Below are 16,411 nucleotides of genomic sequence, written 5' to 3' on the forward strand. Positions count from 1 at the left end.
GGACCATCGAGGCCCTAAACCCAGGCGGGGACCAGGTCGGAATTTGACCGGGCCGGACTTGACCGGATCGGACGGGCCAAACTTTTAGGGCCCATTATTTCTTGCGCATGTCATTTTAACGTGCCAGTCCAATATGTGCCTACTGTATATTTTCGTAAGTTGGTTTCTTGTCCTATCAATAAGCTTGTACATATCAACAACTTCTAATTAAACACTTTGATGAAAAACCATTATAGAGATTGAAAATTGTTGTCAAATACATTTGTAGTTTACAAACTTACACTCTATTTATGATACATTTTTCTCCTTTATTGTCAGTTTACATCATTATCCAAGTAAGGGGATGGTGAGTTAGGATTTCAAAATCGCAAGACAATAACCTTGTCTTGGGCGAAAGGGTAAGAGATGACAGTGTTGATCTTGTTAAAATACTGAAAGAAGAATCTAGGATGGCTTTCCTCTATCAACTTAAAGTTTTAGAGCGATTGGTTACTTAACATGTTATCAAAGGTTACACTATTCCTCGTGATACTTACTTTTTTGCTTGACAGTATTGAGTAATTTGTTTTGTCTAATTAACCTATTCATTCTTCCAGCATTTGACTAAAGATTGTCAGCTTCTGCAATGCCTTGTGAAGAGCGTGTTGTGTTCTGAAATTAAGAAGTTTGTATAGAAGCTTGCCAGATTATCTCAAACGTAGCTGCACGAAGTGAAATATATTGGAATAATCTTAAACTTAGTTATTATTTATTTGTTTTGTTTAGTAAAATAAAGCTCATGTATTTGTTTTTAAACAACAGGTGACAAAGTCTGTAGGTAGTTTAGTTTTATTAGGAGTTAGTGGAGTAGTGTTAACAGTTTGAATAAGTCAGGAAGTTGCAGGTTTAGCTCCTAGTTTTTAGCCACCATTGTTCAAAGGTGATAACTATCATTCATGGGCCATCAAATTGAAAGCATACATGTTGAGAGTGACACTAAGCCTACTCCTCTTCCAGAAAATCCAACAATAGCCCAAATCAAGAAACATGAAGAGGAAATAACACGCAAGCCAAAGACACTTTCATGTATTCATTCAACGGCGTCTCAAGAAAATTTCACAACAATCATGGGTTGTGACTTGTGAGTCTCCTAAAGAAGCATGAGAAAAAAATCAAAGAGGAGTTCGAAGGCAACCAACAAACCAAACTTATGCAAATTCTCAACCTCAAAAGGGAGTTTGAGATGATGGGGATGAAAAGTAACGAAATTGTCAAAGAATATAGGAGTAGGTTAATGTCCATTGTCAATCAAATCAAATTACGTTGTGAAGATTTTTCAAGTCAAAGAGTCGTGGACAAGTTTTTGGTAACTCTTCCGGAGAGGTATGAGACTAAAATTTCTTCACTTGAAGATACGAAAAATCTCTCAAAATTAACCGTCTCAGAATTAATCAGTTCTCTCCATGTCGTTGACCAAAGGAGATTAATGAGGGAGGAAGAAAAAGTTGCAGACTTGCACCTATCTAATCTTTTTAGCGGAATTACAATAGCATTTATACTTTTTAGAGTTGATTTGTGGAAACGTTATAACTTCTCCGTCTCAAAATAAAAGTATATTTAATTTGTTGCGTGTATATTAAGGTAAATAAGAAGAATAGCTCCATAAATTATTTTTCAATTTTTTTTTCTGAATAAAATTATACATATTAAATTTTAATTCAAGAAAAATAATTTTATAAAAGTATATGCGCACCTTAAAATACGCGTAAAAAGTTTCTGGGTACAGGGAGTATCATGTAAATTTGGTTTTCTTTGTAATATATGGTCCTACGTAGATACATTGTCCATAAATGTTCCATAAAATTCAAAATCTGCATTTCTAGTGTGAAATTGATTTTCAAAATTCCAAATTTGAAGTTTTTATTAGCAAAGGGTCTTGCCCTGGGTAAATTGATATTTCGATTTTGTATTTGCGTATATGTCCGATTCTAGTTTTTCATCTCAACTGTGAAGCATTTGGAAGCTACAGTGATAATTACTGAAGAGCATTCGGCAATTCATATTTCGATTTGTATATGCATGAAATTGCGTTTGATTCGAAATATTCGCCTCAAACACAAATAATAATAGTATGATTTGGGAGAATAACATCGAGTCCAATAGATTATATCAATTGATTACATGTATCTTCTCCATCACAAATTAAAATAGCATCACTTTTAAGAATAAAATCGAGTCAAATAGATTATGTTAATCGATTGTAATAAATTCTTCAGTGTGAGACGAAAAAATTCGTAGATCGTCAAACTTCTTTTTTTTTTTGACAGATTAAACATTTGAATTATTTTCCTGATAAATTTGAAATTCAGAAAGTAACTTGTATAAACACCTTCCTTTAACAAAATAACCACATGTTCACATTTCAATTTTAGACCCCATTTATAATCAGAAAGTGTTCAGAACAACACCATATAACAACACTGCAAACTACAAATCCAAGCCAGGACTGTAACTATAAACCAAAGCAAAGACAGACAATCTATAAATCGAGGGGATGCAGTATTTAACTTGCGATTCCAAAATCATATCACCTCCGTTTGATAACAGAAGCTAAACAATTTTAATGGGGAAAAAAGACGATGATGATAAAATTATGCGTACTCTAGACAGACATCTGCATCTGGATTTGGTAACTCTTTAATGATAAAGACCATTGGCACTTTCTCTTATAAATCCTTGAGATAAGATATTCTTAACATTTACATAATGGTTTCTTTTACTAATGAACCTATCAATAACACGCTTCCAAATTAAATGATCAAAGTTTAATTCCTATGCAGACTTATTGTTCATGTTTCACTCAATCCATAGAACCGACTTACAAATTCATGATGATGATCAATGAGGTGCAGAAGCATTTCTAAGCTATTGTAAGAACTGCACAACTATATGGAAATACCTTTGCTTATATTTAAACTCTACCAACTGGCGAAGCGGGTGGCTTGGTAACATATTTTGCCGGGATATCCTTCTGGAGTGCAGCAGGAAACTTCATGGCATCAATCTTGGGTTCAGTGAAGTTATTTGCTTCCAATATCCTTTCAAACTCATGTTTCCGACTGCTTAGAAACGCTATAGATATGAAAAATGACTGCAAGAGAGAGATTGATGAATTAAACTCGACAGAATAAACTCCAGTCTTGAAAGGGGAAAGCCTAAAACTTGGTTTTTTCTCTTGGTGGCCACCCTGTGTAAAAGCAAACAAAAAATATTTAGGCAAGTGAAAGCTTTAGTAAGCATCAAGAGACCAAAGTTATAGCAATACCTCGAAAAAGAGATCTAGACCAGTGGAGCAAGAACTTGAAAGTCTTGAGTTCTGATCTTGGGAGGTAAGAATTTGAAGTTTACAACCAACATCCCATCCTCCACAATCACAGGAGCCCCCATATTTCCATAATAGTGATGGAGATGGTATCACTTTACCTGGCAACCCATGTACACCACCAAGAATGACTGTGGTGTTACTAGAGTCTTGAAGTTCTCTTTCGCTACATTCATATTCCAAAATTGGCTCTGTAAACCCCTCTTGTGAGCAAAGATTGTCATTAGCTCCCTCTTTTCCGTAACAATCCTTCTGATATGGATCCTTGATAGTGATAGCTGCGAGTTCCTTGCTTGGCTTGAATTCTGGTGTTTCCTTGTTTCCTTGTTCTATTTCAACACTATATAGTACAGATTCTCTTGAACTATATTGGTTTTTCATGTTTTCTCCACTAAAACCCTGAGGAGAAGAGTTAAAAACTTTCATCTGGCCGATGACATTACAGCCAAAGCTGGATCGTTTCGCTCGAGACCCTTGACTCATCCAACCTCCATTCTTATTTTTAGTTTCATGAACCGAGTAGAGTGCATAAATCAGGCTAGAAGCATCATCTCCTGGTGCTGGTTGTTTCACCGCAGCAGCAAGGATATCACTGCCATTATCAACTACAAGTTTGAAAAGGGGAAGTCCATTCTTTCTTGTCAGCTGAAGAAGAGCCTGAACGTTTTGTGTCTCACACTTCTGTTTCTGAACCAACACGCTAGCACTCAAAGGCCTTAGGCTCACAGATGTCATGTTTTCTTTTGATGGCTTCACATTCTCTACAGAATTTGCTACTCTGGGCTTTAGCAGTGGGTCTAGTAATCTGCGTAAAGGGCTAGACCTGGCTTTGCTACTCGAACTAACATGTTCTTGGTTAAATTTATCCGGGCCAGCTGATGATTTGAGCCCTACTGTCTGAGAATGCGGCGGATTAGAAAAAGCTTCCTTAAAGTCGAGACTCCTGCTTATCCTAGGGCGATTGCTAAAGCTAAATCTTCGACTAGGTGATGGATGCCTTTCCCCAGTACCAGACTGTTTAGCTAGAAATTGATCCAATCTCCCGGGTGTCACGGCTTTAGATGAAGGGCTGAATCTGGCACTGTTACTAACACCAAAGTTGTCTCGCTCAAGCTTATCCACACCATCAGAAGAGTCAGATCCTGCTGGCATAGACTTCGTAGCACAAGAAGAGCTTAAATGTGGAACAGAGAAACCCTCCTTGGAGTTGAAACTTCTGGTCATCCTGCTAAAGCTGAATCGACCGGGTGACGAATGCCTTCCCACTGGAACAGGTTGCTCGGAAGGATTCTCATCTAATCTCCTAGGGGTTTCAGTTTTGGTCGAAGGGGTTAACAGGGTACTGTTACCAGCAGTAACATTGTGTTGTTCAAATATATGTAAACCACGAAAAGCTTCAGAAGTTAGTGGCCCGGATTTTACTTTAGCGGAAGGAGAACTTAATGGCGTAAAAGAGGTACCCTCCTTGAAGCTTAGACTTTTAGTCATTCTGCTAAAGGAAAGCCGTCTGCTAGGTGATGCATGCCTTCCCATTGTGGCAGGCTGTTCAGAAATATCTTGATCCAGTCTCCTGGGAGTGTCAGTTGTAGTTAAAATTCTAGCCCTGGCTCTGTTATTAGCACTACTATTGTCCCGGACTATATATTTACATGGAGTCGTTGGATTTAACGAAATGATTTCATTAAGTGTATGGGGAGTCTCATTTAAAGGATCTAATTTTGAGCTGTTCAGTTCCACACATTTACTATCCAAAGGTATGGTCTGCACCCCTTTTGGCCTTTGATGCATGCCAGATGCTTCAAACTGAACCTTAGCATCCAGACATGGTTCCAGGTTAGACTTCACATTTGTCGCAGCCCTACAAGGTAGTGGAGAAGAAAGAGGCAGTTTAGCATCGAGTTCAAGATAGTGAAGTTCCTCCTCGGGGGAAAATCTGCCACCAGAATTCGAATGTACTACTGTATTTTTATCAACTGAAGTCCAAGGTTCCGGAAGCTGCATGCTTTTGGGAACACACTTACTTGGAGAGTTTTTGGGTAAAAGTAAAACGATGCTTTCATGCCCACATGCTTGGCGAGGAACATCAATATCTTCGGTTACCATTGAATTGATTTCATCATCTTGAACACACTTTGTAACATGCAAAGAAGTTGGTAAAGCGTTATTTCTCCGATCTAACAGTGAAAGTTCCTTAGCTGACTTTTTCCTGTTGTGCGACTCATTTTTCTTTTCTCTATCAAGATAAACTTCAGAAACTTTATTTTTGGCATAAAGGTTTCGTTTCCCATCTAAATTGCTCCATGGAGCAGCTTCAAAACCTTGTAGTCTAGTGACATTTCCCTGAGACCGAACACCTGATCTTTCTCCGCGAGACGAGTTAGGACGTGGCACATTTGATGGCACATGTGTTCTTTGAGAAGCATAAATTCTTCTCTGGCGAGCTACACTTGAAGCCGTGGATGATCCACCAGCAATACAAGAGGAATCACTCTCAGAAGATGATCCTACTGAGTAACGTCTTACTGGAATAAAGTCTTCGTTGCTCTTCCATTTCTCTAGACGTTTCCAATCAAGAACTCCAAAACTCAGAACATTCCCCTGAACATCCTCTCCTCTTTCCTTTTGCTGCAGATAGCTAGGCAAATTTGACATGTGCTTCACAAGTTCATCATCTTTCTTTATATCACTCCCAGACCTTTCTTTATGTTGCTTTCCCGTATACCTTTTCTGTACCCCAAGAACATCATCTGAATTCTTCCTTAACTCGTAATTTCTTTCAATACACGTCTGACCAGAAGTAACATCACCCCGCTGCTTATCCTGAAATTTCTGGCATTGACTTCCACTGGGAGATCTGGCCTTCCCCTTAATAGCATTAGAGGCCTGTTCTCTTCTTGAATTTATTCTAGGCTCTACGCTATACTCCATATATCAAATTTAGCCTTCAACAATCCAACTTCAGAGGCTACATTCAAAACCGAAAAAATTAACCAAAACCCCCCAAAAGTCCTCACATTACAAGAACATAAACCAAACTAAAGATAAATACTCAAAAGAGGTAAAATGTAACAACAAATATCGACACAATTAAGAATCGAACATAAACCAAACTAAAGCTAAATACTCAAAAGGGGTAAAATGTAACAAAAAATAACAACACAATTAAGAATCTATCCATAAAAACGACTCAAGATGATCACAGCTACGCAATATGTTAATGCACAAAACACAAATCAATACACATTTCTACGCTTCTAGCTCAACATACACGAACACAATGCCAAATTAAAGATAAATACCATCAAACCAACATATAAAACACAAATCAGTATACTGATATAGTACATTTCTAGCTAAAATACAATAACACAATGCCAAATTAAAGATAAACATTAAAAGCGTTAACAACAAATACTACTAACATAGTGAAGCAATATATCAATAGATAGATACAGATAAGTAGATAACACAATTTATATACATTTCTAGCTCAAACCTGTATAACTAATAATTATCCTAAAAACACAATTAATTTCAAGTATTTATACAAAATATAATTAATTGATGAAATTGAATAGCTAAACCAACAAATTGCAGATCCAAGATATACAGCAGTTGATACCTGAAAGGAATTGAGAAATTTCATTATTCTGACGAGAAATGTGAACCGGAGAGTCCCAATGAAGTGTGATTGTGGCTGTGATCAGAAAGAGAGAGAGAGTAAGAGAGAGAGAGAGAGAGTAAGAGAGAGAGGGGGAGAGAGAGAGATTGACGAAGAGTGTGTACAGATGCGAGAGAGAGAGAGAGAGATTGACGAATAGTGTGTACAAATGGGAGAGGGAGAGGGAGAGAGAGAGTGTAAGAGAAGGGGAGAGAGAGAGAGAGGGGGGAGAGAGAGAGAGAGATTGACGAAGAGTGTGTACAGATGCGAGAGAGAGAGAGAGAGATTGACGAATAGTGTGTACAAATGGGAGAGGGAGAGGGAGAGAGAGAGGGGGGAGAGAGAGAGAGAGGGGGGAGAGAGAGAGAGAGAGATTGACGAAGAGTGTGTACAGATGCGAGAGAGAGAGAGAGAGATTGACGAATAGTGTGTACAAATGGGAGAGGGAGAGGGAGAGGGAGAGAGAGAGTGTAAGAGAAGGGGAGAGAGAGAGAGAGAGAGAGAGAGAGAGAGAGAGATTGACGAAGAGTGTGCACAGATGAGAGAGAGAGAGAGAGAGAGATTGACGAAGAGTGTGAACAAATGAGATGAGAGAGAGAGAGAGAGAAATAGAGAGATTGACGAAGAGTGTGAACAAATGAGATGAGAGAGAGAGAGATGCGAAGGGTTAAGTAAAAGCAAAAGAAAAGAATTTGAAGAGCAGAAGTAGCAGTGTTTACTGTGTGTATTATTGTGAGGAGGATCTTCTCAAAAATCGAGATTGCAGTAGGTGAGTGAACAGAGAAGTCAATTTGATGATGAGAGCCCCGCGATATCTGCTTCGGGTTACCTCATTTCGTATAGAAAGCACATTTTACATACAGAAAGAAAGAGACTCGTAGAGAGAGATTTGAGAGAGATCGAGAGAGAGACTGAGAGAGATTATATCAGCATTTTATTGTGCTGACAAGGAGAGGATTTAGGCGTTTCAGTTTTATAACTGCAGTAATAAATGGCCTCTAGTCTTTTTTACTTAATATAATATATAAACTGCTTTTTTCTATGTTTTCTCTAAAATTATTTATAAAAAAATACTGTACAACGAAAATCAAACAAATATAAACTAATTATATCGAATTTTTTTGTGACATTCGAGGGCGTTATGGTTGCATTGGAGATTGTATTTAATAATAGATTTGTAAAAATCCGTCAAGTTTTTATCGAGTTTCCGGATAGCTATATTTTTCAAAATAAATTAAAAATCGTAAGTTTACAAATAATTAAAAAAATTGTATTTTTACAAAATTTTGAAACTTTGTAAAAATATTTTTGAACGTGAGCATTTTCAAACAAATTATGAATTAAATTAAATTATTTTAATATCTTCATATTTTCATCCACTTTCGTTTACTATTTATCGAACTATCGTTACATTTTCCTGTGATTTTTGGTTCGAATTGATTCGTACTCTCTCCGTCCCAAAATACAAGTTCTTTTAATTTTGTACGTGTATTTTAAGGTGTATAAAAATCATAATTTCACATACTTTTTTCTAAAAAAAATTCCTCAATAAAAATTGAATATGTATATTTTTATCAAAAAAAATTGAAAAACAATTTATAAAACTATTTTCTATTCATCTTTAAATACGCGAAAAAACACCGTAAAAAGTAAAGGAGTATCTATATTTGGGGACGGTATTTCATTTCGCAACACCACCCCGCCGAGAAGTAAAAAACAACAAAAAAAAGGGTTGTATTGTCATGGGCTAGTGAGTAGGAGTGGGCCCACAAATGGACAATTTTCGTGGGCTCGAATCCCGAGGCAACTAATCCGGGGTCCACAAAACTGGTCCTTGCAAATGATTCGAAACAGGAACGAGGATTGTCCGTTGGCAGTCACAGTGCCAGTAATATTCACTTTACTAAATTTTGTAAGCTCAGAAAAAGTGTCACATGAATGTAATTGAATTTAATTAGATTGGTCCATAGTGTATTTATTGAAAATATAACTATTCGCAGGAGTACGAATTTGGAAAGTGAGCATATATTGCTCATGTATTCAATTGTGTTTGGGCTTAATCTTATCTAATGCCAATTTTTATTTTGCTTTCAAATTTGTTGCTTTCACATGTAAGTTATGAAACAAGGCTACAATCGAGTCGGTCTGTTATGAATAGTAAGATCTGCAGTGATGGTCAGTGATCAGAGAAATTATCGAAATGCGTTGATTTGTGCTTAAAAAACGGTTAAGATTGCTGGAATTATGTTTACCTTCTCAAAAAATTCAAATACGTATTCTCACAATATGTGTACGTACCTACTTTTACAGATGATCAGTCCAGACGTTTTTTTGGAGAATAAGAAAATGATATGGACTTGGTTTCTCATTCCGTGACCCAATAGAAAGTGTCGAACCAACTTCCTATTATAACTCGAACATTGATTTGCTTTAGAAGTATCCAACGATGCGGCCTAATCATAAAGGCTCAATGTTCGATCACGATTTCAAAACTTCACGGATAAGGAAATTTCTCAGCCGATGGATATTCCATCCGCTACCGCTATCTTCGTCGATCGTAACCGCAGGTATAACCATGACTTATCGCAAATGTTCAGGCGCATTCTTACCTCCGAGGAGGATAACCTACCAGACTACAATACAAGTGATCCCAAGTGTAAAATTGCAAAGTGCGAGATAATCTCAAAATCTCCCGACGAGGACAACCCGTCGAATGCAGAGACCCAAAGTACGTATTAAGTGTTAACGAGCGTTTCACTGCTAGGACGACTTGCAAGACTATAGAACGATGGCTTCAACATGTTTTTTGGGAAAACGGGCTTCCGGAGACCCCTATTCTTACTCAGGGCACACCCTGTGGGGTGCAGAATCCTCCGAAAGCTCCTCCGGACTTTTAGGGCACACCTAAGATGTGGTGGAGCTCCTGAGGGGTTCCTCCTCTTCACTTATGTAATTTTTGTGTCTAATTCACTTCCCATTTAAGTTTGGGAGCAACATTCTTTCTAATTTGTGACTGTCACCCATTTAATATTGTGGGGCGGCCACACCGTGCAACCATATAGCACTGGGCGTGCCCTAAGGGGTTCGGGGACGCTACCATATAACACGGTCATTATTTATTCTTTGATAGTTGTATTCATTCTCCCTTAACTTCAAAACGTCTTTTATGAATCGTTAATCAATACTTACTATTCGTCGTTATCTTATACTATAGCATCCGTCGCAAAATCCTCGTCGTCGCGACCGTCGTAAGCCTCCATTACTATAATTGTTGCAAGTTTGCGTTGTAATGATTGTTGTAAATCTTTGTATAGAACTTCATCAATCGTCGTCGTAATTTATAGTCATTTATAGTCGTCGCAAACGGCCGCCCCACACAGTTAACACCCTGTAGAGTGTGTTCGGGACTCCCGCGCTCTCCAAAACTCGTCCTTCTTCGTCTTTAATTAGTTAAAAACTGTAACGGCCCGCACATCCGGACTATTAAATCTAAATCGAAAACTAATAAAATATACAATTATTAATCCAAAATTCTATTACAAAGGTGTCTATTACAAAAGCGCAGCTAACGGAAGTACAATAGTTTTAATGCCCCAATTCCAAGTCCCGAACTCCAACGATTATCAACTTGAATCTTATGATGAAACCTGAAATTGAAAGTAATGAGCTATACAGCCCAGCAAGAGACCAATCGATCCAACTAGCAGGCCAAGTAACATGAACACATATAACAAAATACGATAATCGATACGATACGATATACGATACAAACACTTTCGATACATATTCTTATTCTTATTCCTATTCGATACACACAATACACATACCACATACACAACAATAATTCAAAATCCTTAATCCATGCCACGACCACTACAACCCGGTGATAACGGTCCTAAATTTTCAAAAAACTGTCACTACAATCCGGTGACTACGGTCCTAAGTTCTTATTCGATATTTTCACAAACCATGGCACAAATCAAAGATCTTATATTATCGCTGAGACACACATACACAACAATACGTATACTGTAACACATAATATTTTCAAATATATCATCACTTAGCCCATGTTTTGGTAATCAAATATAAACGCATAACACACAATTTTGAAAACACTAGTAAGATCGATCGAAACTTACCTCTAAAACTGACCAGATCTGAATATAGCCTTTTTGACCCTCTAAACGACGTTTTCTTGAAAAACACGAAACACGAAAGTTGTAGAGAACGAAAAGACCTCTCCGAAAAGTCCAGGATCACTGAATTCTGACTTACGATGAATTTTCTACGAATTTTACAAGATTGCTGATTTATGCTGAGAAGAGCCCTACGAATTTTATGAATAAAAACAAAGAAAACAAATAGGATGTATTTATAACGATACAAAACCCTATATCTTAACCTACAAATTATCCATATTAGAATCTGATCCAAATTTTAGGCCCAATAGTCTAACCCAATTTCAAATCCTAGTCCTTATATAATTTTAATCCCTTTTATTCTATTATTCTTTTATTAATCGAATTCTAAAAAATTACGGGATATTACATACTACCCTCCTTAAAAAGAATTTGGTCCCCAAATTCACAACAATCCTAAAGTTCGAGACACATCTACCCCATTTAACCCCTGATCTACCAAAAGTCAAACTATGGTCCACAAGATCGAATCCTAGGGAATGTACTAGTCCCATACCAAATACACTCCGAAGGACAGCCTGCTCTGGATACCAACTGTAACAGCCCGCACTTCCGGACCATTAACTCTGAAATCGAAACTAAAAGCAAATACAATTTCTTGATTAAAAAGTCTATTACAGAGGTCACTATTACAAAAGTGCAGCTAACGGAAACGGTCCAAAAGTCAATCTACTCCAAAACTAAGGTCCTCGAACTCCAATGCTATACAACTCGAATCTCGGACGAAACCTGAAATTGTAAGAATGAGCTATACAGCCCAGCAAGAAAATAATCGATCCAACTAGTAGGCCAAGTAACACATACACATATTAAAAAAATACGATAATGAATATGATACGATATAAGAAACAAACACTTTTGATACATATTCTTATTCTTATTCGATACACATAGCACATAAACAACAATAATTCAAAATCCATAACCCATGCCACGACCACTACAACCCGGTGATAACGGTCCTAAATTTTCTCAAAACTGTCACTACAATCCGGTGACTGCGGTCCTAAGTTCTTATTCGATATTTTCACAAACCATGGCACAAATCAAAGATCTCAAATTATCGTCTAGACATCACATATACACATCGATACATATTCTATATCACATAATAATATCAAATATATGATCACTTAGCCCAAGTTTTGATAATCAAATATAAACGCACAACACACAATTTTGAAAACACTAGCAAGATGGATCGAAAACTTACCTAAAAATCTGACCAGATCTGAATATAGCCTTTTTGACCCTCTAAACGACGTTTTCTTGAAAAACACGAAACACGAAAGTTGTAGAGAACGAAAAGACCTCTCCGAAAAGTCCAGGATCACTGAATTCTGACTTACGATGAATTTTCTACGAATTTTACAAGATTGCTGATTTATGCTGAGAAGAGCCCTACGAATTTTATGAATAAAAACAAAGAAAACAAATAGGATGTATTTATAACGATACAAAACCCTATATCTTAACCTACAAATTATCCATATTAGAATCTGATCCAAATTTTAGGCCCAATAGTCTAACCCAATTTCAAATCCTAGTCCTTATATAATTTTAATCCCTTTTATTCTATTATTCTTTTATTAATCGAATTCTAAAAAATTACGGGATATTACAAAAACATTGACACAGTTATCTTCTATTTGACAAAATTAAAACCACGACACTCGGTAGATGGAGCGACAAAAATTACATACAAAGTTATTGATCCTTTTCAAAGTGATTTCTTTCTTTTCATTCTTAAAATTATCATTTTATAAAAATGTGTATTATCAGTATATGTATACATCATTTCTTCGCTACACCATGTTTGCAGGAGCGTGGACAAGCACAAACAGCTTGATAAGCTAAGAGTATGGTCCTAAGGTGCGATTACTTTTTTCGGTATTAAATTTTGATAAAAATATACTCCCTCCGTCCCGGTGGGTTGTTTATATTGGGGGACGGGGGATCGACACGTATTTTAAGACTCCCGTAAAACATGGTTCCCTAAATAATTTTAAATATTTTTTTCTTTTAAATAAAAATACAATATTTAAACTTTTATACAGAAAAATAAAATTCAAAAAAAAATTATAAAACTATATTTTATAGTAGTCTTAAAGTACGTTCCAAATATGAGACAAAACTATGTAAAGAATATAGTGGGACAGACCGAGTATGTATATAATATCAAACCTTGCTTCCTCCGCCGAAAGGTAACCTCTATTATTTGCATGCTTTCCTTGTTTATATGCATAGCTAAATGCTAACACCGTGTTATATTTGGAGAGAAGATAAAAAAAAAAAAATTCAGCTTCTTCCTGAATAATTATTTTGAAAGAAAAGAAAAAAAATCTGAAAATTTGAAAAAAATCTTGATTTTATTTTTAAAATTTTCTTTCCATTTTTGAGATGTTTGGGAGAGAAATAAATAGAAGTAAGTTTCTTTTTTAAAAAAAAATCGGGAACACGGCATAAGGAAATCCATTTTGTGAAGAGAAAAATTAATTCAATGATAAAAATTCATACGGTGTCTATAAATATAATCAAATTTGAACAAATACATGAATACATTGTTGTTGAATTCTTTCTTAGCCAAACAATATTTGAAAATATTATGAATACATGTACGTACCGTGACCAAAACCATAAAAATCCTGCAAATTCATAATCTCATTACTCATACACCATGAATATCAAAATAAATCGAACTATCACATGTAGGAGTCTAAACAAATTAAAACAAATTAAAAATTTATTAAAGGAAAAAAAGAGTTATATAAATAAATAAATGAAAAAGAAAAAAAGATTGAAACTTTCCTCCGATAAAATCCGGAAAGCCCCTCATAAAATAAAATATTTGGGGCAGCACGGGTAGTGAGGGCAAATCCAACACTGACTAAAAATCCAAATTTGGGGCAGATTATCCCAAATTCTCATACAACGGTGATCTAAATTTAGATTAATGAACATTACTGATCCAAATTTGGATCACTTGATTTAATATAAAATAATGGTTTTGTTATTTGTAATTTATGATATTTTAAATTAATTTTTGATTTTTAATTATATAATTAATAACCAGATATAATTAATAGTTAACAAAATTTATTTTTAAACTAAACCTTAAAATAATGAGAAAACATAATTTTAGTAAAATTTGAATAAAAGTACATTGAAGTGTCAGAAGTGCCGGATCTAGAAGTTAAGACTATTCCGATCGATGAAAATACTCGATTCCAAGAATTCTTGGACCGCTTTAGAACATTAAAAAATAAAGAGACACATATTACACTTAGAGATGCATTAATTGAGCATCTGTGGAAAAAATATACTAATTCGGAAAATGAATGTGTATTAATAATATTTTGTATGTTAATTATTGCAATGAATGTGTTTTTCGTGAATTAAGTGCACAATTTTAATATTTTTATGTATATTAATTTTTTTGATTTAATTAATTTATGAAATATTATATAAATTGTTAATAATGATTAAACGATAAATTTAAGATAAAATTGCTTGATATGATATTTATATATTATTATATGTAAAAATTAATTTAGATCAAATATTTGAATCACACCGTAGAAATTTGTCAGAAATTTGGATCATTTGGATCACATTTGGATCAGTTGGTGATCCAAATTTGAATTTTTGGATCAGTTGATGATCCAAATTTGGATTTTTGGATCACAACTATTGGAGATGTCAGCAGGAGAGAGAACTAATTAGTTCACTTCGCTCAAATTTTGAATCATTAAGGGGCTCATTAAAATGCCAATTCTAACTTGGTGCCTCAAAAATTTCATTATTGGATGGAGCATTATTAATATAATATAATGCACCACGGACACCAATCTAAAAAAACTTAACTTGGAGTGATAGAAAAACCTTCTGATGAAGGGGTAATTGCGGTTCGGACGGTGCGATTTTTTTTCTTAAATCACAAATTAAATCGCATATATAATTTGATCAAATTTCCAAACCGTCACTGTATCGCATAAACTCAAAAACGGCATAAATCATATCACGAAAATGCGGTGCGGTGTGGTGCGGTTTGTACAGTTTATTTATTCAAAAAAATTAATATTTACATACATATAATAAAATTTTAGTTAATAAGAAAGCTAAAAATAATATATATTTGATTAAAAATAAATATTTATCAATAAAATGTAATATTTAAGCTAGTATTTGAAAATCAAAACTATAGTAAATAAGAAATGAATTTATAATATATAAATATATTTGTATATGCTTTATATATATTTATATATATGTTATAAATAAATTTATATATATATATATAAAATTACGATGTGATACGATTTGAACCGCAATGTTAAAATATCAAACCGCAAACCGCACCACACCGCACGGTTTGTCAAAAACTCAAACCGCAACCGCATCACAAAAAGTTAGAAATCGCATTTGAAGATCACCCCTGTTCTGATGAAAAGGTGTTTATACTTTATCTAAGAGTAATCTAAAACGATACAAAAGACTTCAATGTTTTTATCGTAGTTTGTTACTATCGAGAACAATGGGAGATTTTGACATTTTCACCGTAAATTGCTTTAATTGAGGAAGTTAGAAGTTTTGTCATTTTCATCATAGTTTGTTTTCAAGTCGGATGTTTCAACTAAAAAATAGTAGGAGGATTTATCAAAAATACTATTTTTTTGCGATTTTATTATCTTCTGATTTTTCTGTAAAAATACGGAATAAACCAAAATCAACCAACTAGTTGAATAAAGTTTTTTTGGTTGATTTGAGATTGAATTTAGTTGCAGAAACTCGTCAAGATTTGCATCCGGTTGATTTCAGTTGTCAAAAAACCGTATTTTTACAAAAAAATATTGAAAATAGTATTTTTGCTAATTAAAAAGTATTTTTGCAAATTCTTTTAAAAAATGACAGTATTTTTGTAAAAATATTTTTAGCCTCTGGTATTTTTCAAAAAAGCCCCCAAAAAAAGTTACATTAAATCTATCATGTCCAGGAAAACGATTCTTTTTCACTGCTTTAAAAGTTTGATAAATCGACAACGATTTGTATAATTCTCATTGGATTGAATAGTCACAGAACATTAAAATCACTATCAGAGTATATAGATCCACATCAGATAGCAATCTGCATTTAATGTATTACAATTTAAGCACAAATTACATGAAGATAAGATAATCTGTAAACATT

At 34.8% G+C, this 16,411-nt stretch overlaps 1 protein-coding gene and 1 long non-coding RNA gene across 2 annotated transcripts; one reads left to right on the forward strand and one right to left on the reverse strand.

The window, feature by feature from the left end:
- Positions 1 to 215: 215 nt before the first annotated feature.
- LOC141678995 (uncharacterized) lies at positions 216 to 1,602 on the forward strand. Its single transcript, XR_012557989.1, has 2 exons — positions 216 to 510; positions 597 to 1,602. It is a non-coding gene; the product is annotated as an uncharacterized LOC141678995 (long non-coding RNA).
- A 1,073-nt stretch (positions 1,603 to 2,675) lies between these two features.
- Positions 2,676 to 7,924, reverse strand: LOC141677158 (uncharacterized). Its single transcript, XM_074482924.1, has 3 exons — positions 6,984 to 7,924; positions 3,305 to 6,326; positions 2,676 to 3,226 (listed from the first exon to the last, which is right to left on the reverse strand). The coding sequence occupies exons 2-3, from the start codon at positions 6,287 to 6,289 to the stop codon at positions 2,951 to 2,953; spliced, it is 3,261 nt and encodes a 1,086-aa protein (XP_074339025.1). The 5' UTR covers positions 6,290 to 6,326; positions 6,984 to 7,924; the 3' UTR covers positions 2,676 to 2,950.
- Between the last annotated feature and the right edge of the window lie 8,487 nt (positions 7,925 to 16,411).

The sequence above is a fragment of the Apium graveolens genome, chromosome 8, assembly GCF_009905375.1.
Source record: "Apium graveolens cultivar Ventura chromosome 8, ASM990537v1, whole genome shotgun sequence".
Taxonomy (NCBI): Eukaryota; Viridiplantae; Streptophyta; class Magnoliopsida; order Apiales; family Apiaceae; genus Apium; species Apium graveolens.

Excerpts from the sequence above, each read along its gene's own strand:
- LOC141677158 (XM_074482924.1), bottom strand. The coding sequence starts at position 6,289 with ATGGAGTATAGCGTAGAGCCTAGAATAAATTCAAGAAGAGAACAGGCC. Across the intron at positions 3,227-3,304 it reads GTCTAGATCTCTTTTTCGAG|GGTGGCCACCAAGAGAAAAA; the intron begins GTATTGCTATAA and ends GCTTTTACACAG.